This window comes from Alternaria burnsii, assembly GCF_013036055.1.
Source record: "Alternaria burnsii strain CBS107.38 chromosome Unknown 746, whole genome shotgun sequence".
In the NCBI taxonomy this organism is placed as follows: Eukaryota; Fungi; Ascomycota; class Dothideomycetes; order Pleosporales; family Pleosporaceae; genus Alternaria; species Alternaria burnsii.
This window is the reverse complement of record NW_024066109.1, coordinates 1,801,331-1,820,856: the sequence shown is the minus strand read 5'-3', so window position 1 is coordinate 1,820,856 and position 19,526 is coordinate 1,801,331. Positions and strand designations below refer to the sequence as shown.

General features: G+C 51.5%; 9 protein-coding genes across 9 annotated transcripts; 7 read left to right on the top strand and 2 right to left on the bottom strand.

The window, feature by feature from the left end:
- Positions 1-108: 108 nt before the first annotated feature.
- On the top strand, positions 109-1,574 carry GT037_003175 (nudix family hydrolase; the record flags this gene model as incomplete). The annotated part of the gene is made up of 2 exons (XM_038928222.1): positions 109-620; positions 707-1,574. The coding sequence occupies 2 exons, from the start codon at positions 109-111 to the stop codon at positions 1,572-1,574; spliced, it is 1,380 nt and encodes a 459-aa protein (XP_038789500.1).
- Positions 1,575-1,903: 329 nt separating this feature from the next.
- Positions 1,904-3,796, bottom strand: GT037_003174 (carboxylesteras-like protein; the record flags this gene model as incomplete). The annotated part of the gene is made up of 3 exons (XM_038928221.1): positions 1,904-3,015; positions 3,069-3,189; positions 3,494-3,796. Coding segments are annotated over 3 exons (1,536 nt in total), but the record flags the coding sequence as incomplete, so codon positions are not given.
- A 511-nt stretch (positions 3,797-4,307) lies between these two features.
- Positions 4,308-5,677, top strand: GT037_003173 (uncharacterized protein; the record flags this gene model as incomplete). Its single annotated transcript, XM_038928220.1, has 3 exons — positions 4,308-4,484; positions 4,536-5,014; positions 5,092-5,677. The coding sequence occupies 3 exons, from the start codon at positions 4,308-4,310 to the stop codon at positions 5,675-5,677; spliced, it is 1,242 nt and encodes a 413-aa protein (XP_038789498.1).
- Positions 5,678-7,644: 1,967 nt separating this feature from the next.
- GT037_003172 (delta fatty acid desaturase) lies at positions 7,645-9,111 on the top strand (the record flags this gene model as incomplete). Its single annotated transcript, XM_038928219.1, has 1 exon — positions 7,645-9,111. One exon carries the CDS (start codon positions 7,645-7,647, stop codon positions 9,109-9,111), a length of 1,467 nt encoding a protein of 488 aa, XP_038789497.1.
- Positions 9,112-10,080: 969 nt separating this feature from the next.
- GT037_003171 (nadh-quinone oxidoreductase) lies at positions 10,081-12,543 on the top strand (the record flags this gene model as incomplete). Its single annotated transcript, XM_038928218.1, has 5 exons — positions 10,081-10,198; positions 10,251-10,274; positions 10,335-10,717; positions 10,768-12,356; positions 12,414-12,543. The coding sequence occupies 5 exons, from the start codon at positions 10,081-10,083 to the stop codon at positions 12,541-12,543; spliced, it is 2,244 nt and encodes a 747-aa protein (XP_038789496.1).
- Positions 12,544-13,190: 647 nt separating this feature from the next.
- GT037_003170 (na(+) h(+) antiporter 2) lies at positions 13,191-15,146 on the top strand (the record flags this gene model as incomplete). Its single annotated transcript, XM_038928217.1, has 4 exons — positions 13,191-13,308; positions 13,395-14,068; positions 14,123-14,614; positions 14,667-15,146. The coding sequence occupies 4 exons, from the start codon at positions 13,191-13,193 to the stop codon at positions 15,144-15,146; spliced, it is 1,764 nt and encodes a 587-aa protein (XP_038789495.1).
- Positions 15,147-15,532: 386 nt separating this feature from the next.
- On the top strand, positions 15,533-16,165 carry GT037_003169 (uncharacterized protein; the record flags this gene model as incomplete). The annotated part of the gene is made up of 2 exons (XM_038928216.1): positions 15,533-15,709; positions 15,755-16,165. 2 exons carry the CDS (start codon positions 15,533-15,535, stop codon positions 16,163-16,165), a joined length of 588 nt encoding a protein of 195 aa, XP_038789494.1.
- A 350-nt stretch (positions 16,166-16,515) lies between these two features.
- GT037_003168 (uncharacterized protein) lies at positions 16,516-17,188 on the top strand (the record flags this gene model as incomplete). The annotated part of the gene is made up of 2 exons (XM_038928215.1): positions 16,516-16,640; positions 16,690-17,188. The coding sequence occupies 2 exons, from the start codon at positions 16,516-16,518 to the stop codon at positions 17,186-17,188; spliced, it is 624 nt and encodes a 207-aa protein (XP_038789493.1).
- A 309-nt stretch (positions 17,189-17,497) lies between these two features.
- On the bottom strand, positions 17,498-19,193 carry GT037_003167 (exopolygalacturonase; the record flags this gene model as incomplete). The annotated part of the gene is made up of 7 exons (XM_038928214.1): positions 17,498-17,647; positions 17,705-17,806; positions 17,866-18,215; positions 18,264-18,360; positions 18,410-18,472; positions 18,522-18,602; positions 18,675-19,193. 7 exons carry the CDS (start codon positions 19,191-19,193, stop codon positions 17,498-17,500), a joined length of 1,362 nt encoding a protein of 453 aa, XP_038789492.1.
- Positions 19,194-19,526: the final 333 nt, after the last annotated feature.

Here is a 19,526-nt window from a genome sequence, read left to right as displayed (position 1 = left end):
CAGCACCCGCGACAACTCACCTCTCACAACGTGCCGTGGGCCTCTCGTCCGTCATCACCGACATCGCATCGCATCGCATAGTCAGCGCACTGAGCCTCTGTATAAACCATGACGGCACACACCAATACCGAAGACCTCGCTAGTCATCTGCAATCCGTTCTCCTCGAGCTCAACGCGAACCCCTATCCAGATGTCGCGTGTCCGCCAAACCTACCGAAACGCGCTTCGGTGGCGCTCATACTGCGCATTCAGCCAAGTTATTCGCATTGGCCCGACAGTGACGACAGTCCCTTACCAGCTCGACGCAGACGCTCCTCTGTCGCACAACCCAATGCCGAGTTCGACTTCGAGGCCTCATTAAGCAACTTCTTTTCACAAGAATGGGTGAAGCATGGGGACCCAGAGCTATTGTTCATCAAACGAGCTACACGAGTGGGCGACAAATGGAACGGACATGTCGCGCTACCAGGTGGAAAAAGAGACCCAGAGGACGAGGACGATCAGGCTGCAGCTGCGAGAGAAGCCTTAGAAGAAGTCGGGATTGATTTGAGCCCCGAAAATGCTATTGCAGTCGGCAATCTACCCCAGCGGATTGTCACGACGAGCTGGGGTAAAGTACCGTACGTCTTCACATTCAACGGATACGAGATCCATGTCCTGGGACATGAAAAGTACCATTGCAAGGACTCAGGCTGACCACAAGCAGACTCATGGTATTATGCCCCTACATCTACCTCCTCACCTCCCCAGCCTATCCACAGCAACGTCTGCAGCCTACCGAAGTAGCCTCCTCACACTGGGTACCCATTCGCGCGCTTCTTAGCCCAGCCCTCCGTACACACGAATATGCCGATGTCTCGGCGCGTTTGGCAAAGTCTGAATTGGGCATCAAGCGCTGGTTCTTACAAGCCATGTTGAGCAAGATGATGTTTGCTGCCATACAACTCGTGCCAGCAAACTCGACGCACTGCGCAACCATCCCAGACTTTATACCCGTGGAAGCAGCGCCACACGGTGTGGTTAATACTATTAGAGAGGCATTGGCGGGCGCTGAAGGGAGATCAAAGGATCGTAGGCCACCTTTGCTGCTATGGGGATTGACACTAGGTGTTGTGAGCGACTTCCTCGAGCACATGCCACCGCATAATGCCCTGGAACTATGGACGTACCCTACTTTCACCAACTGGGATGTGAGATTCGTGATGTGGGCAATGTCTTATCGTTTCCGCAAGCAGAAGTCTCTGGAGATGAGCACGGCTGTGTCTAGTATAACAACGACGTCTCAAGACACTACCGAGTTGCCTACGCAAGACTTCCCTGGGATTGGCAGTGAGGCGGTCGGTTCTCTTGAAGAAGAGAAGCCAGGCGAGGTCGGTATAGCTGGCTTGGGCGTTGGCAGAGGTTGGGGACAGAGTGGGAGAGCGAAGATGATGGCTCGAGGAGCTGCGGTCAATTCAATGCTAGAAGGGTATTATCCGTTAGTCAGGAGAGCTGTGGCTACGGCACTAGTTGGTCGGATAAGTGTTGTGGCTTTGGCGGCATATCTGACCTGGAAGAAGTTGCATACTAGGTAGCCTCGGAGCGTGGGATGCTATATTATATTTCCTGGTCATCAATCTAGTCATTCCGTCCATGCAGGCCTGATTGTGCCACTGGGATCATGACTGAATATGTAATACAACAGAGGCGTCACTAGGTGAAGAAGGAAGAAATACCATGCCCCCCCCCCCCCCACGACCGATGCTGCCACTTTGGGTGCCCCCTTTCACTCATCATGAAAGGCACCTGAGCAGGCTTCGGATGTCGTAGCAGCTCGCTAATTGTTGATATATACATATTGGGAGAAATTACATACAGCAACCACTCGGCCTGGTCGAACCCACTAACCAGCCCTTTCTACTGTCTACGACATACCTTGCAAAGCCCCAAGAGTGATGTTACCACAATGCGCGTCGTACTTCTCGGGCTTCGCAAATGTCACCTTAGCTTTATTATCCACGGCAATCTCGCCCCAGCTCTTCTTTTCTGGGTCAAAAACCGGCCAACCCAATTTCGTCAGCCCTTCCTTCGGATCCTCAGTGAACGCTGCAACAGCGCGCTGCACAAGTCTGACAGTATCTTTCTGAACCTGCGTTTCAGGAAGACCACTGGCATCTGCAGAGCCCCCTAGGATCATGTGTAGCTCTGTTCCGTGGTATGCACCGGATGTAGGGTATAGACGTGTGTTGTTCCAGTCACCATAGTACCGGTAAACCCACGTGGGAACACCAGCATCGACACGTGCTCTAGCTTCGTAGGAGACGGGACAAACGAAAGACTCTAGGAGAAATTGACTGGCTTGCTGCTCCGTAACATTTCGACCTTGAGCAAAAGCCGGTATGACGTAGTAGCCCTGCTCGTGATCATTATGGCCATGGAAATAAGGTAACTTGGCGAAGTCGCCAGATGCCGAGCGAGAAATGTAGTCAGCGAAAACCGTCTCGTTGTCAACCAGAGGGTAGAACGGTGGCGTCGAGCGGACTGGACTGCCACCTGGACTGGGAGCAATCTTGGTTACGGCTTTTGACAGCGTCTCCCAGGGTTGGCTGCGCATGCAGGCCATTGTGTCATTTGAGGAACCGCAGCCTACTAGAGAAGTGATGTTGTCCCAATTAGACCTTTGTCGCTCTGGCGAGTTCATAGGGAAGCTGAACGTGTTGCCCGATGTGGACATGAGACCATGGACGATAGGATCCTCTTGATAAGCATAAGACCACCAGTCGACAGCTGCACCGCCAGAAGATTGGCCAGCGATAACAATCTTCTTTGCATCTCCGCCAAATGCTGCAACGTTCTTTTGGAGCCATTCCACCGCCAGACGTTGGTCACGCAGTCCAAGGTTAGTATCTGCGTTTGGTGCTCCAGGGAAACCGAAAACGTTCAGTCGATAGTTGACGGAGACAACAATGATATCTTCGTTGTTAGCGAGGTATTGGCCATTAGCGAATGGTGTGTTGGTGTTACCGCCAGCAAAACCTGTAGAATGAGCAAGTGAACGTGAGCATACTAGCGGGTGGTAGATGACTTACGTCCTCCATGGAATAGAACGAAAACAGGCTTCTTCGCCTTGACCGATTTTAATGTTGGCTTTGACCATATGTTCAAAGTGAGACAGTCCTCACTTCGAAGTGTCCCTGCACCAGCGGTAAACTAAAAATGCGGTACAGAGTAAGTATTTTATCGTAGATTCGTGGGATGTATGGTCACATACTGCAGAATGTTAGCTCAGTCTGTAGTTCAGAGCATACTGTTCCGTACCGGCACTGAGTATAGTCAAGGCTTGATCAGTGAAACCAGGAAATGCAGGCTGGGTGGCAGCTATTTGCGGGCAGTCGCTGTGCGCGTATCGTCAGCTCAATGATAAACAAGATTACTACATGAAGCACCTACTATCCCTGTGTCAATTGTCAGCCGCCCTTGCTCGATACAATGGTAATTCCTGCTAGGTACTTACGAAATTGGCTGCAATGTAGGTTCCATTGCCCTTGTACTTCTGGGGTGCAGCGAATCGCAATGCTCCGAGCGGCGGTTGTGCATACGGGATACCCAAGTATTCCCAGACCTCGTTTGCCTCAAGCGAGCGATGGCCTGTGATACGTCCGTTCTCTGTCTCGACGTTCTCGAAGGAAGATGTGTTCGGTACGGCCAGGGATAATCCGGCCGCGCAGAGCCATAACGGTAGCGCCGCGAGACTATGCATCTTGAAATGGCGCTGTGGTGCAGAAAGAATGAGACTTGACCGAAATGTATGAATGGAGGCTGATATTCGCCCAGTCCATACACTATGACAATCTAAGAGACGACGGGAATGCTCGCTGCAATCTCACTGTAAATTAGAGCCATGCGGGAATTATCTAGATATTCCTTTGATGGGGCAATGTTCCGACCCGTCTTTGAGAACGGGTCGTATAACATACCGCACGGCAGCTCCCTTGGCGCTTTTCCGCGAATGGAAGGCCAATGTGTGAAGGATTGTCGCTTACATGTATCCATGGGGGTACACCAACACCATTTGGTTAGCATGTCCCGAAGACCACCACGAACGCCCCATGTATGAGCCGCATGCTATGCTGCAACAGCCAGTGAAATTGTAACCGCGGAAATAACGACATGAAACAAGTTATCTGGGCTCTGCAAGACAAGAAGCATGGTGGCAAACGGAAGCATGGAAAGTAGGCGCTCGGATGATGTTTCTCCACTGGGGACATTGACATAGCAATGCTTCTTGAACAGCATACTCAACTTGAGCGACACCAGACTTCTGAACGATGTTTTCCACCATGGGGTTTCCGTCGAAAGATGAAGACAATCAAGGATGGAAGCTTTACTTGACATCTCTGGTCATGATCATTGCCGCTGGACTTATCGTTATTGCCAGGATCGTGGTACGACTCCGGATCGGTGTGAAGTTACAATCTGACGATTATACCATCATAGCGTCCTTGGTGAGTCGAGCGCACAAATTCACAAAAGAGATTTCGGTTGACATGCCTCAGATGTTCTCCATTTTATTGTCCATCACCATTCAGTTGTCCGTAGTCCATGGCTATGGACAGCATAAGGTTGACCTTTCGACCGAAGAACTGCATACATGCCTCAAGTTCTTCTGGGTTGCGCAGACGCCTTACAAGATCGTGGTTTGTTTGAATAAAGTATCCGCTATATTATTGTACATGCGTATCTTCATCTCGCCTCACTTTCGATGGCTGTGCTGTGGCGCGCTCGCGATTGTTGTTGGCTCAGGGATCGCGACGGTTTTCGCGACAATTTTCCAGTGTATGCCACTACAGCGGTCTTGGGATAAAAATGTCGAGGGAACTTGCATCGACAGCTCGAAATTCTGGCTGGCCAATGCGGTGCTGAATATCTTCACAGATGTGATCGTATTGGCACTGCCTATCCGCGAGGTCTCCAAGCTCCAGCTGAAACTTCAAGAAAAGATTATGCTGCACAGTGTGTTCTTATTAGGCAGTTTGTAAGTCTTTCCCGTATTGCCATATATGTCGATTGCGTTAACAGCATATGCTGTGCGTCTGCTAACAGCCTCGTTAGTGTCACAATAACATCTATCCTACGCGTCACGGCTGTGGCCAATAGCGTACGCAATCAACAAGATCTGACATGGAATTTCATCGAGCGAGGCATCTGGACCATGATCGAAGCGAACTTGGGCATTATCTGCGCATGTCTACTCGTGTTAAAACAAGTGGTGAAGCGCTGTTTCCTGTCCGTGTTGGGAACGATTCCGAAAGTCAAATACGGCTATGGGCCTGGAACCAGCGGTACTGTAGGACCTGCCATTAGAATGTCTAAGCGAGAGACACAGAAACACTTTAGGCTCGACGATGCGGTGGACGACGAGCACACGTGTGGGCGCGAGATGAACGATATCTATACGTGGCCGGATATAAAGTCATACAAGATGACTTCCCTGGCATATCGGGGTGCATCAGAAGATGGACGAAAGAGTGATGAGAAGCGCATCATCTCCACGAAGGGCGTAGAGAGGGGCCCCAGCCAGAGCAGTGCAGCCAGCGCGGACGGGCCTTCCAATTGGCCGTTACATCAAGGCATAACAAAGAAGATGGACGTTCGTGTCGACTCCCATTACTTATCGTCTACTGATCCTGAGCGTTGAGGTGTAAAGGGCTCGGTGAGGGTGATGCTGTGTTTCCTCTTGGCAGTGAAGAGGGCATTGCTCCACCCCAATGGTGTAATGCCCATGATGAAACAAATACCTCGGCTACATGTGACAGCCTTTTTTAAAATCCCGAAGTTTTGAAGACCGGTTTCCAGTACGGGATCTTCTCGAGTGCACCGGATATGACGACCGCCCACAACGGCAATTTGGCCACAGGCAGAAATTGTCCAAATCTGCCCTGTGGCATGCTAGTTTGCGCTAAGATTAAGGTTGCGAGTTCCAAGATCGATCAGAAGGGCCCGATACTGCGTACGAACGGGCTTTAGGGGCGATCCTCCGCTCTTTATCTTCCGTGATCCACTTCCCGGTGTGTGAATGGTGGAGTGGGGTTGACATGTGAAAGTCACCGACTACACAGGTCGTGTCGGTGTAGCGTAACCACGTTTTTCGGAAGAAAATGAACAGAAAACAACAGATTCTTCCGATCAATTGAAGTACCAGAGAACAGAAACGTTTGAGAGGAGACTGGAATGCTAATTGTTCTCGGTTCTCGAGAAGTGAGACGTCTTCATGTCACGGGCCGAAAAGAAGTAAGAGTCAAAAGAGGTCAGCAAATGCCATTGAAACATGCACAGTACCATGGGTTCCAAATGTAAAGATTGAGTGTAGTCGAAGTTACACTCTAGCCGCCAGGCCAACGGCCACTTGGAACCGTTGTGGTATGGCTTGCGAGTGTGTGGTAGCAGCGATAAGATAGACTAGCGTTACCAAAAGCGCCAAGCGATCTATCGATGGCAGTAGCCAGACGTGCGATGACGGTGGAAAGTTTGTTGAGACAGCGATGGACAAGGTATGTAAGCCGACGGTTGGACAGATGCTGCAGACGAGCGTGTAACGGCTGCCATGGTTTCACATGCCACAGACAGGCGTTTGGTAGCGATAGCAATGGGGATGCGAAGCTCGTGGCGTGGCCCAAAGGACCCCTCACGTGTGGAGAGGGTTCACGAGATGAGGGAGGAACCTCGGCGTCGTCTTCGGCGAATCAATCTGGTTGAATGGTGCCTGGCACGCTAAGCCAGACCCTGCAGCAGAGGGGTGCACCACCCTTGAGAGACATTCCGACTTTTTGCGACGCTGCACCCACAACGTTTTCGAGCCATTGCGGGTCTCTGTGAAGTGCGCGTTTCTTTTGCTGGTGGCGGGGGAGAGTGCTCGCTGTACAAAATGCCATGTCGGGTTTGATTCGGCACCATGTCACGCTATCGCCCCTCGTTCAAGCCCGGCAGGTGGCTACATGGTACCTGCGGGTTCCAGCTCTAGGCGAGGTGCTGGAATGCGGGTGATGATGGGCACAAACAAGCGGTCTGGTTGCCGTACTTGTGCCTAGCGAAGCGCCAAGCCAGCGGGTGAGAGGGATCTACTGAAAATTAGGATCCTGGACGGCATCGATGCAATTGTGGACAGGCGTGCTGGTGGATATGGAAGCGTGTTCCACGTCGCAAGGACAGTGCTGGCTGTGTCCAGTGCGGTGGCAAGCGATTGCAATAGGCAGAGTAATTTTTCCCGAGGTGGAGTGCGATGTACAAGTGTAGAGAGAAAGCGTGCTAGTGGGCTGAGCTGGAGCTGTCTGATTATCGAAGCGAAACGGCTTCTCGAACGCCCCTGGTCGTAGACTGCCCATTCCTACTTTGGCCGCATACCCAAAAGTCCAATTGACACCGCCTTGGAGTCCCTGGCTTAAATTCCCACCCATCCCGCACAAAATTCGCCCTCCTTCACCTGGTTACTCTCTCACTCGTCTCTGAGACTCTCACCCACTCACTTGCCCTCCCCGGCACTCTCAACATCTGCAGCCTGCCCTGCATCTCAACAGTTGATAGCCCTTTGGTGCTGCAACTGCTCAGGCTTGCTCCCCACCCCAAACCCTCTTTTCCCCCTCCACCACACCTCAATTCCTCACCACCATGGCAACCTCAACCGCCCGTGCCCAGCAGCCTGTGCTGAGGAGGAACCAGACAGCCGACTCGGCTGTCAATTCAGTCTCGGCCTCGCCGTTTGACTCCCCAGCCGGCTCAGCCTCCAACACCTCGCTTTCCTCGCTGGACGAGCAGCCACAGACCAAGAAGGCTAACGGAAAGCTTCTCGACACATACGGCAACGAATTCGAGATTCCCGATTACACCATCAAGGAGCTGCGCGATGCCATTCCCAAACACTGCTTCGAACGCTCCGCCCTTCGTGGTCTGGGCTACGTTGCCCGCGACATCGCCTCGCTCGCCACTACCTTCTACCTGTTCCACAACTACGTGACCCCCGAGACGGTCCCCTCTATGCCCCTCCGCACCATGCTCTGGGCTGCATACACTGTCCTGCAGGGTTTCTTCGGCACTGGTCTGTGGGTCATGGCCCACGAGTGCGGCCACCAAGCATTCTCACCCTCCAAGGTGATCAATGACACTGTCGGCTGGTTCTGCCACTCCGCCCTCCTCGTCCCATACTTCTCGTGGAAGATCTCCCACGGCAAGCACCACAAGGCCACCGGCCACATGGAGCGCGACATGGTCTTCGTCCCCAAGACACGCGAGGTGTACGCTACCCGTGTCGGCAAGGCGGTCCACGAGATCTCCGAGCTGGCTGAAGAGACCCCCATCTACACCCTGCTCCACTCCATCGTCCAGCAGCTCGGTGGATGGCCCATGTACCTCGTCGCGAACGTCACCGGCCACAACAACCACGACCGCCAAATCGAGGGTAAGGGCAAGGGCAAGAAGAATGGCGTCTTCGGCGGTGTCAACCACTTCAACCCCTCCAGCCCGCTGTACGAGAAGCGCGACGAGCACCTCATCCTGCTCTCTGATCTCGGTATCGGTCTTACTGTTGCTGCTCTCACTGTCATCGGCAAGACCTACGGCTTCAACAACCTGCTCGTCTGGTACATCCTCCCTTACCTCTGGGTCAACCACTGGCTTGTGATGATCACCTTCTTGCAACACACCGACCCCACCCTCCCCCACTACGACGCCGACACCTGGACCTACACTCGTGGTGCCGCTGCTACCATCGACCGTGAGTTTGGCTTCATCGGACGTCATCTCCTCCACGGTATCGTCGAGACCCACGTTCTCCACCACTACATCTCCACCATCCCCTTCTACCACGCCGATGAGGCCACCGAGGCCATCAAGCCCGTCATGGGCCGTCACTACCGTTCTGACACCAAGGATGGTACCGTCGGTTTCCTCAAGGCTTTGTGGAAGAGTGCACGTTGGTGCCAGTGGGTCGAGCCCAGCGTTGGTGCCGAGGGTGAGGGTAAGGGTGTTCTATTCTTCCGTAACCACAACGGTCTCGGTACGCCACCCCAGAAGCTCGATGCTCCAGGAGCCAAGAAGGCTTCCAAGATGGAGGTCGGCCCTGAGAGCGACAACGAGTAAGCGACGATTACGACTGTTTTATGTATTAGAGCGGATTATTCTGCCATGGCGTTCGGGAGCCGCCCGACGAGGCTAGGCACTTTGCTTCTCGGTGTGGCGCATGGACTAGACGGGCCAGTCAAACATGGGCCTGGTGTAGTTTGTAGATTTGTTGTAGCAGACCCTTGAGGGTTCGAACAAGTTCAAAAGTTCATCATCAACCAGAAATCAACATGCTGTTTGTGAATGTTTGTGAATGTCGAGGAGGGAGATGGATAGCTTGGGTTTCCCCGCACATGGTGTCCGTGGTGACCCGGCGTAATCGTGACAATGGCAGAGCCGCATCTATGAACGGACCTGAGCAGCCTGTCGACGCACGCAGAGCGAGTTTGCACATTTTAGTCCCAGTGACGTCGCTCTAGGTTGCTGTGGATGATGGCTCGTGTATCACTGCCAGATTGCAAGCTTAGTAACGTTGGAAAGCTCTGCTGCACGCACACACCGCCTAGACGCAGCATGGAGAATTCGACAGCATAAGAGGTATCACACGGCCAAAGAATGCGCATGCTGTTTTCTTCAGCAAGAGCTCTATCGCATAGCAGCATGACAGCTTGTCATGCGCTACCCAGGTACCCCAAGCTCCAGACACAAGCAAGCTTCTTCAATCAAAATGTAGCGACGTTGGTAAGGAACAAGATATCATCAGAAAACCTCGTCTGCTCCAGCTACCTCGCACGGTGAGTCGTGCTATAGGGCACGTAATAGAGGATAGCTAGGTAGAGTGCCAAACTTTCCTACAATAAATTGTGCCCATAATGAGTGAAGAAGAGAAAGTCGGAGAGCGGCCGGCGAGAATTTTGTGGAAGGCGCGGGCGGCGCTTTGGCCAATCACGGGTGGATTATTCAAACGCCAAGCCATAGCGCTCCCATCGTGAACGTCAGTTGAAGCTCCGTAGCCACAAGTCCATCGCCATCGTTCAGAGCCTCACAATGCTGCGGCAACAGATGATCCGGTCGCTCAAGAGGCCTGCCTTCCGCGCAGCCCTCAATGGCAGCCGGGCCTTGAGTGCCTCGGCCCGCCGACCAGCAGACATCGAGCTCACTATCGGTTTGTGCCACTCCCCATTGCGGGCGGCGAGGTATGCTAACGGTCTTTGCAGATGGAAAGAAGGTGTCAGTCGAAGGTACGAGGCCGGATCCAATCCCCTTGTCACGGCAGAAACAGTTCTAACGCGCTCTTACAGCCGGCTCGTCTCTCATCCAAGCCTGCGACCAGGCCGGAGTTACCGTCCCCCGATACTGCTACCACGAGAAGTTGATGATTGCTGGATCATGTCGTATGTGCTTGGTCGAAGTGGAGCGGGCGCCCAAGCCCGTCGCCTCTTGCGCATGGCCCGTACAGCCCGGCATGGTTGTCAAGACCGACTCGCCTCTCGTCCACAAGGCGCGTGAGGGTGTCATGGAGTTTCTGCTTGCCAACCACCCTCTGGACTGCCCCATTTGCGACCAGGGAGGCGAGTGCGATCTCCAAGATCAGTCGATGAGATACGGTGCCGACCGCGGACGCTTCCACGAGCTCGAGGGAAAGCGTGCGGTTGAGGACAAGAACGTTGGACCATTGGTCAAGGTAGCCTTTTACAATCTCTCTCATCGCAAGAAGCATGCTCACAAAAGTAGACTTCCATGAACAGGTGCATTCACTGCACACGTTGCGTCCGTTTTTCCAACGATATCGCTGGTGCACCCGAGTTTGGATCTTTCGGCCGTGGCAACAACCTAGAAATCGGCACATACCTCGAAACCGCCCTCGACACCGAACTGTCTGGAAACGTCATCGATCTCTGCCCCGTCGGTGCTCTCACCTCCAAGCCCTACGCCTTCAAGGCCCGCCCATGGGAGTTGTACAAGACCGAGTCCATTGACGTTCTCGACGGCTTAGGTTCAAACATCCGCGTCGATTCTCGTGGTATCCAGGTTATGCGAGTTCTCCCCCGTCTCAACGACGACATCAACGAGGAATGGATCAACGACAAGACCCGTTTCGCCTGCGATGCTCTCAGCACACAGCGCCTGGTCAACCCACTCGTCCGTGTTGACGAACAGTTCCAGCCCGCGACCTGGGAGCAAGCGCTCGTCGAGATTGGCAACGCATACAAGAAGATCGCGCCCAAGGGTAACGAGTTCAAGGTTGTGGCTGGCCACCTTGTCGAGACCGAAGCGCTGGTCGCCATGAAGGATCTTGCCAACAAGCTCGGCTCAGACAACCTGGCTCTTGACCAGCCCGGTGGCAGCGAACCCATTGCGCACGGTATCGATGTCAGGTCGAACTACGCTTTCAACTCCAGGATTTACGGCGTTGAAGATGCCGACTACATCCTCCTCATTGGCTCCAACCCCCGATGGGAGGCCGCTGTCCTCAATGCCCGTATCAGGAAGCAATGGTTGAGAACAGACCTTGAAATCGGCTACGTTGGCGAGGACTTCCAGAGCACCTTTGAGTACGAGAAGCTTGGAAACAATGCTAACGACCTCAAGAGCGCTCTCTCCGGAGAGTTCGGAAAGAAGTTGGCCAACGCCAAGAAGCCTATGATCATCGTTGGCAGCGGTGTCACAGAACACGCTGATGCTAAGTCGATCTACGAGCAGGTCGGATCTTTCGTCGAGAAGAACAAGGACAAGTTCCTTACTGAGGAGTGGAACGGCTACAACATCCTGCAGCGAACTGCTTCCCGAACTGGTGCTTACGAGGTTGGCTTCACTGTTCCCTCTTCCGAGGTTGCCCAGACCAAGGCCAAGTTCGTCTGGCTTATGGGTGCGGATGAGATCAACGAGGCCGACATCCCCAAGGATGCTTTCGTTGTCTACCAAGGTCACCACGGTGACCGTGGCGCACAGTTTGCTGACGTTGTCCTACCTGGTGCCGCATACACCGAGAAGTCGGTCACATACGTCAACACTGAGGGCCGCGTGCAGATGACCCGTGCCGCTGTCGGCCTCCCTGGTGCTTCAAGAGAAGACTGGAAGATCGTACGTGCAGCATCAGAATATCTCGGTGCTGAGCTACCCTACGATGACGTTGAGCAACTGCGAGACCGCATGGAGGAGATCTCGCCTGCTCTCAGAAGATACGACCTTGTTGAGCCCGCGTCGCTACCTAGCCTGAGCAAGGTTCAGCTAGTAGACCAGAACCAGGGTGCACAAGCGACTGGTCAAGCGCTGAAGAGCCCCATCGAGAACTTCTTCTTCACAGATGCCATCTCCAGAAAGTGAGTTATATCAACATTTCTCATCCGTCTTGTTACATCATGCTAATAACTTCACAGCTCACCAACCATGGCCCGTTGCTCGGCGGCGAAGGCCCAGAACAACCCAAAGACAAACTTCATGGCACCTGGCGAGCCATACCCACAAGTCGGATACGGACCTCAGGTAGCAGCGGCAGCGAACGTATAAATGTGCATTCGGTCACGGTAGAATTTTGGGCTTTATTGGGATTGTAAATAAGCATTGTGAAACGTTTTTCTCGAATTTGGCACGTGACCTGTGGAACGTAGAGAATCAGAGCGCTACCCGCGCCAAATTGTTCAAATTTCTATCCCGTTGCAATCAATGAACGCTGAGGCATTTAAACTCAGAATACCAAGCCTTAACATGGTCTTGGACAAGCCGTCAGCCAAGGCGCTACGCGCGTGCGACCCACGTTCGCCTTCCTCGTGAAGTCTCCAAGATGTCAACGCTCCCCATATTCCCACTTATATGACTGTCTATCTACCTCTTGCGAGATTCAAGCTTCTTGTCTTTATCAATAAGCTTTCGCTGTCGTTTGTCTTGCGGTGAAGGTATCGCAGACCGCCACAACACCATTGCGCCGAATTACCCCACAGATCAGCGGATCATCTTTACACAAACGACGGTTATCATCTTAAACGAAAAAGAAAAGGTTGCAGTCGCTCTCGCCAGCTCCAAGAGCTTCGTGAAGCAGAAGAGATATCTGTTAAGCTTTGCCGTCAAGCCTCGCCGAGAATTCAGCAGAGCCAGCGAGGAAGCCGACATAGCCGTTAGTCGGGTTTGAGGACCCGATCCAAGGACGGTGGCCAGTCATGCCTACCTTGGCAGTTAACAACTTCAACATTGTCTGTGCATCTTTGGGAGGGTTCATTACGCTCTTCGGGCTGGTTAGTTATTTGCTGAAAGAAAAGTATTACCTGAGTGAAGCTTGTAAGTCGATGTCCTCCGGTCCTGCGTCGGGACATATTGGGTAGGCTATTTCACAATCATAGCGTGTACTAACCAACTTGTTACAGTAATATCACTCATCGCTGGAGTCGTTTTCTCACCACATGCCACGAATTGGATCAAACCAGAGGAATATGCGTTGAATGATGCTGAAACTCTTGATACCATCACTCTTTACTTTACGCGTCTGGTGCTGGGCGTCCAACTTGTACTTGCGGGTGTCCAACTACCGTCAAAATACCTAAAGACAGAATGGAAGAGCCTGTCTTTGCTACTCGGTCCGGGCATGACGGTTATGTGGCTCGTGACCAGTCTACTCGTCTTCGCTTTGGTCCCACACATCAGCTTTCTACATGCGCTGGCTGTAGGCGCTTGTGTCACACCCACGGACCCTGTCTTGTCTAACTCCATCGTCAAAGGAAAGTTTGCAGATAAGAACATCCCGAAAGAGTTACAGAAGATCATCGTAGCTGAATCCGGGGCGAATGATGGACTTGGTTACCCGTTCCTCTTTCTGCCACTTTACCTTATCAAGCATATTGGTCACGGTGGGCAAGGTTCCGACAACAGTACCAGAGTTGCTGTCGGACTGTGGTTTGGCGAGACGTGGGGATATACCATCATACTAAGTGTCATCTATGGAGCTGCAGTGGGATGGATCGCAAAAGAATTGCTTCATTGGGCCGAAGAGCGGAAATACGTCGACCGCGAAAGTTTCTTGGTTTTTGCCATCACTCTGGCTGTAGGTCCCTAGATCTGGTCTGTTATGCTTGAATTTCACTAACATTGCATGCAGCTCTTCATTGTGGGTACATGCGGCATGATCGGTAGCGACGACGTGCTCGCCTGCTTCATCGCCGGCAATACGTTCACTTGGGATGACTGGTTCCGCCTCGAGACGATGGATGACTCTTTCCAACCAACCATCGATATGCTGCTCAATGTCTCTATATTCATCTGGTTCGGCGCTGTTTGCCCTTGGCGCCTCTTTGCGCATTCTCCAGTCATCCCCATCTACCGACTCATCCCATTGGGCATCCTGGTATTGCTCCTCCGCCGGCCACCCATCATCTTCACTATGCATAAACAGATTCACCAGATCGAGCAAAGGCGCCAAGCGCTCTTCGTAGGCTTCTTCGGTCCGATTGGTGTGAGCGCCATCTTCTACTTATACATCAGCCTCGAGTTTCTGGCTGAGATCAAAGTCGACGGTGAAGTCAGAGAAGATGCAGCATTTCTTATGGAAGTCATGAACGTGGTTATTTGGTTCCTGGTAATCTGCTCAGTCGTAAGTGCACTTTTCTCTTCAATGCTTCAGTATTCATTCTAATATCGACTAGATTGTTCACGGTCTCTCCATTCCATTAGGCAAACTCGGCTTTTTCATTCCCCGCACCCTCAGTACAGCGCTCTCCTTTGCTCGTACTGGATCTACCTCTGCCGACGAACCCGAACCAGCTTTCCACGTCGAAGGTGCCGATGGCCCTACAACTGATGCTGAAGTGCGTTTACGCCGCCGTCCTGGCTGGTCACGCAACGGCGGTGATTCTCTGCCCAACCGGGTTGTACGCATTGGCAGGACTTTGATCAGTTCGGGGACTACCTCGGCGAATACATCAAGAGCACCTAGTTCGGCGCGCACACCTAACCAGATGCCGCTGCCTATGGGCAATATCAATAACACGGCAAGGGATGGCAATGATTCGCGAGTAGATGGTGGAGCCAATAGTAATGTGCCGGGTGCAGATGAGGGTGTCATCCCTGGACGTACGATTCGTTTCCATGATGAGCAACAGAAGGCCAAGATTGCGGAAGACTAGTAGCAAGCGGATAGATGTGGTTTTTGATTTTACTGATATATAATCATATATGCTTTTGTATGTCGAGCTGCATGAAGCATATATCTGGCGTCTTAATGGTGAGATCGAGAGAATGCATACAAGGGAAAAACCGCACAGATACAGGGATGATGATATACTTTACAGCCTACACTACCTCCTAATAAGAGAATTCGTAAAGATCAAGAGCATTGTAGTCTTCTAGGTCTTCTATCTATGTCTATATTGCTCTTAATATGTTCTTTTGTGGTAGGAAAGAGTGCACTTAGTGCTGCCGCTGAGAAGAGTTGAAATGTTCGTCACTTCTAGGGTTTGCTCAGACACTCCTGCTTGCAGTTGAACACACTCCCACCTTCCGACTCTGGACTATGATTGGAACCTGGAAGAACTGCAAAGGACTCGCATTGTGGAAGAAAGAAGATCAAGAATACGATGGCGCCAACTCATACAGCTGCATGTACGAGAGTCGAAGCTTAGAAGAAATAAAGCCAGAAGAAATTGCTCAACTACTTGAAGAGCGAGCGAAAAGAAATAAAGCAAAGCACGACATCTACAGAGCAACTCACAAGAAAGAAATCAGAGCGACACAGAAAATTTGGGACGAGGAAGATAATGAGCATATGAAAGAAGTGAAGCGACAATGGAATGAAGAAAATAAAGAGCACGTTAACGAGTATCAACGGAAAAGAGCGAAGACAGCCAAGGAAATCGCACAGTTCCCTTGCAACGACTGTGGTCTGAACTTTGCCAACAAGAAGGAATCAAGGAGGCACAAAGATTCAGAAATTGCATGCAAACCAAAGCGAGATGCGGCTAGAAAGGCTAGGTTGACATGTGGTGGTTGCCAGAGGGGGTTTGCCCAAATGGCAAATCTCGAAAGGCATATCGCACGGGATACTTGTCCAACTGCGGAACAGATGTCATGCCCAACATGCCGGAGGGTCATCGAGAGCAAATTCAATCTGGAATGCTTTGGCACCAATATGTTGTCCCATGAGTGAATGCGTTGGTATCTTTCAGCCCTAGATATCAGTCCGATGTTACCTCTGGCAGAAACCCCAAGGGTCTCCTGGCCTAGCTTTCACAAATCTTCCAGAGGCTGTAAATTTCTTGAGGGTCTCCAGGCTGCACCTACCACGCATACCATATCCATATATGTCGTTTCCCGAATCGCGTTTTTCTGTTGAGAATTTGTGTGCGCAGCAGCTTCTATGAGATTACATGTTGCCTGCCCTTTCTAGAATGTCGCATTCCTCCTTGCTCGACTCTTCTTCTGTACCATCACTATCAACATCTGCAAGTTTTTATCCAGCCACGAGCACGTATTCCAGCGTCAAGATCTATATTCATCATGAAATTCACTATCCTAGCGTTCGCGACCTTGTCGGCTCAGGCAGTTGCCCAAGCCTACAACGTCCAGTCCGACGGCTTCCGTCTCGTCTTGAAATCACCAACCAACAACTCCGCCTATAACGAGTAAGAAGATTCAGCTCTCTTGAATACAGTTCAAACTAATGAATACTAGCCACGCACTCGGTCCTTGTCATGTAGGCGCAGCTGAGGAAAGCCTGTGTCTGACAAACGACACGATTATCGATCCACCTCGTTATGCCACTACCTTCTACCACAACACAACCTCTCACAACCACGACAACCTCAAAAACGCAAACGATACGGCAGGTGTCCTCAATTGGCCCCTGAGATTCAATAACGGTGAGGGCATTGCGTCTTCTGCCATGGCCTTCCGGTATTCCGCCACACCCTACCTGATGAGTATGATCTTTGCACCTGGGAAGGCGAGTCATCAGAACGTGTACTTTGAACAAAGAAACAGCAGCTACAGCACGATGTACATTATCGTCAGTCTCAATGGCACTGGTAGTACACCTGCCTTCTCCGTACCGGCAACCAAGGTCTCGAATTGGTATATATGTACCAAATATCTGATGTGGAACATGGGTCTGACTATTGAGCCATTGGATTCGAACTGTTCAAAGGTTAGTGTTCAGAGTGTTTGGGCTTGAGGAAGTGGGAGTCGAGGACCACGTCACACTTCTCAGACGTGAACGGCATACATCTTGGTTGGAGAAGTAGGGTTGCTGCTCATGGTGCTTTACTAGCAGTGGTTACGCAGTCCTGGTGCGTTTTTCTTTCCTTATTATCATTCGTTTTCTTTCCTCACATTCCTGGAACGACACAATCAATTCTACCGAACTATGACTCTCTCGTTAAAGCGATGATCATTTGCGTAAAGTGAAGCTACTATTAGTAACAGGCCTTCGTGACACCATCCAATGTGGCATTGTCACGTTTCTTACAAAACCAGTTTCGTCTCAGCCCTGCGTGGTGTCCCTTTCCGTCTCGTTGGTCGCCATGCAACTGATATCCAGCAGGTTCAAATCGACGTTTCTGCATTCGTAAACCGGCGGCTCTTGGCTAGGTACTTGGACGGTAATGTTCTCGGCACGTATGTTACTGCATCGCTACGATGAAATACGTCAGCACTGCTTCACGATTGATCTGAATACGACTGCACTCACATCCGGCGCGCTGCAAACCAAGGTACCTGCTTCGGGATCTTCTTTATCGGATGTAGTCCCATACATGTTCTTGATAGTAATATCGGAGATGGTCAAATTTGCCTGTGGGGAATTTATCAGCTTCGATAGGATATCTCCAGCTTGGTTGTTGCCCTGCTTACCGGATGTTCTGAACACAGCGTTTGGTTCTTTTGCCCATAGCACTGCGTGATGGTAATCGCGCGATCGTTGTTATCAACACGAAACGTGTCGTATGTAACATTCCTTACGCGTCCAAGACCGCCACCGCCATTCAGCAGCGTCTGGAAGCTTGTTTGAATACCGGGCCACACTTTGATACGGGCGCTGTCGCTAGCATTTGTGAGAGAGACGTTGTAGATGTAAAGGTTCTCGACAATATCGGTCTCGTTGGCGTATTGTCCCAGAGAGCCTACACTCATCCCGTGGGAACCCGTGCAGTCTAGGCCTTGGATGACAACGTTGGTGCTGTTGGGTTTGAACGAAACGCAGTCTAGTGATGGTCATTATGGGTGTGTCGGAGGAAATCAAAGATCCTTACCATCAGTGTTGATGATGTATGAGTCTTGAATGACGACGCGATCTGAGCGGTAAGTATCCCAGCCATCGGAGTTTGCGATCTCGACATCGTTCAAACTCTGCATAGCTGTGAGTTCAGTGGCTGAGCAGCCTTAATGGATACTTTACCTCTGCTCGTAGGTCCATGTTACTTATGAGGATGTCGCTACTATTTGCGATGATGTTGAACCACTATGATATGTCAATAAGGAGGAGATGTAAGGTGAGATTTTGGCCTTACATGTGGTGAGTTTCGCATGCGCAGATTTGACATGGTGGCTCCCTCCATCCCATCAAAGGCAAACAACATAGGTCGTCGCAACTGCAATAAACAAATGTCAGATACATGTCCTTAAGATAATGCCTCTACCGCTGTAAAAAAGTTTTTACTCACACTTTTGTTGGTCTGAATCTCCTCCCAATAAGGTTGACCATGTCCATCGATAACGCTCTTCTGCCTGCTCAGGTCGCCGTAAATATTCACATCCTCACCACCCCATTTCCAGTATACAGACTGATTCTGGAAGTCGTACTTGAAACTATTCTCGGCCCAATAGTATACGTCACTGGCGTCGAAGTGTATTTCGCCGGTGATGACAACGTCAATGTGTTTGAGAAAGGTCAGATCAAGAGGTGAACCTATAAGGTAAGATTGATCGAGCACGACTGTACCGCCATCATTACACTTATGGAAGGAGTCAAGGATGTGCGCTGCGTCGTCGCGGTCTGGGGCTGTTCCCGGCTGAACAAAACAGAAGCGTTTGGGTTCTCGTGCCGGTGAACATGGCATTGGTTTTCCAGAGTCATATGGGGCAGGTATAATGTTTGGTCGCTTGGGGAGATGGTGGCTGTTAGTCGTTGATGCCGCAGCGAATGCGGCAAACACTGAAAAGAGGTACAGCTTGGATTGCATGTTGACAATTACTGGAGTTGAACAGAGGGAACACGAGTTCTGTCCTTAGGCTCCGTTCACACCTATATATGAATTTGATGCAGGTATGACGATCCCGCGGATTCGAGCTCTCAACTCCAATCCGGTGTACTAGGAGGATCTGAGACCCTGCGTGAATGCATGTCTTGCATACGTGGAATGGTATGGAGCCGTTCGGCCGCTCGGTATATAAGACAACGACATCAGCAGTTTCCAATACAATATCGATGGGATCAGCGCGGAGATGAGCTAGATGTTGGCATACAAGACAGCAACGATGCTTCTCAAGCTTAATGTGGGTGCGGGGGAAGCTTG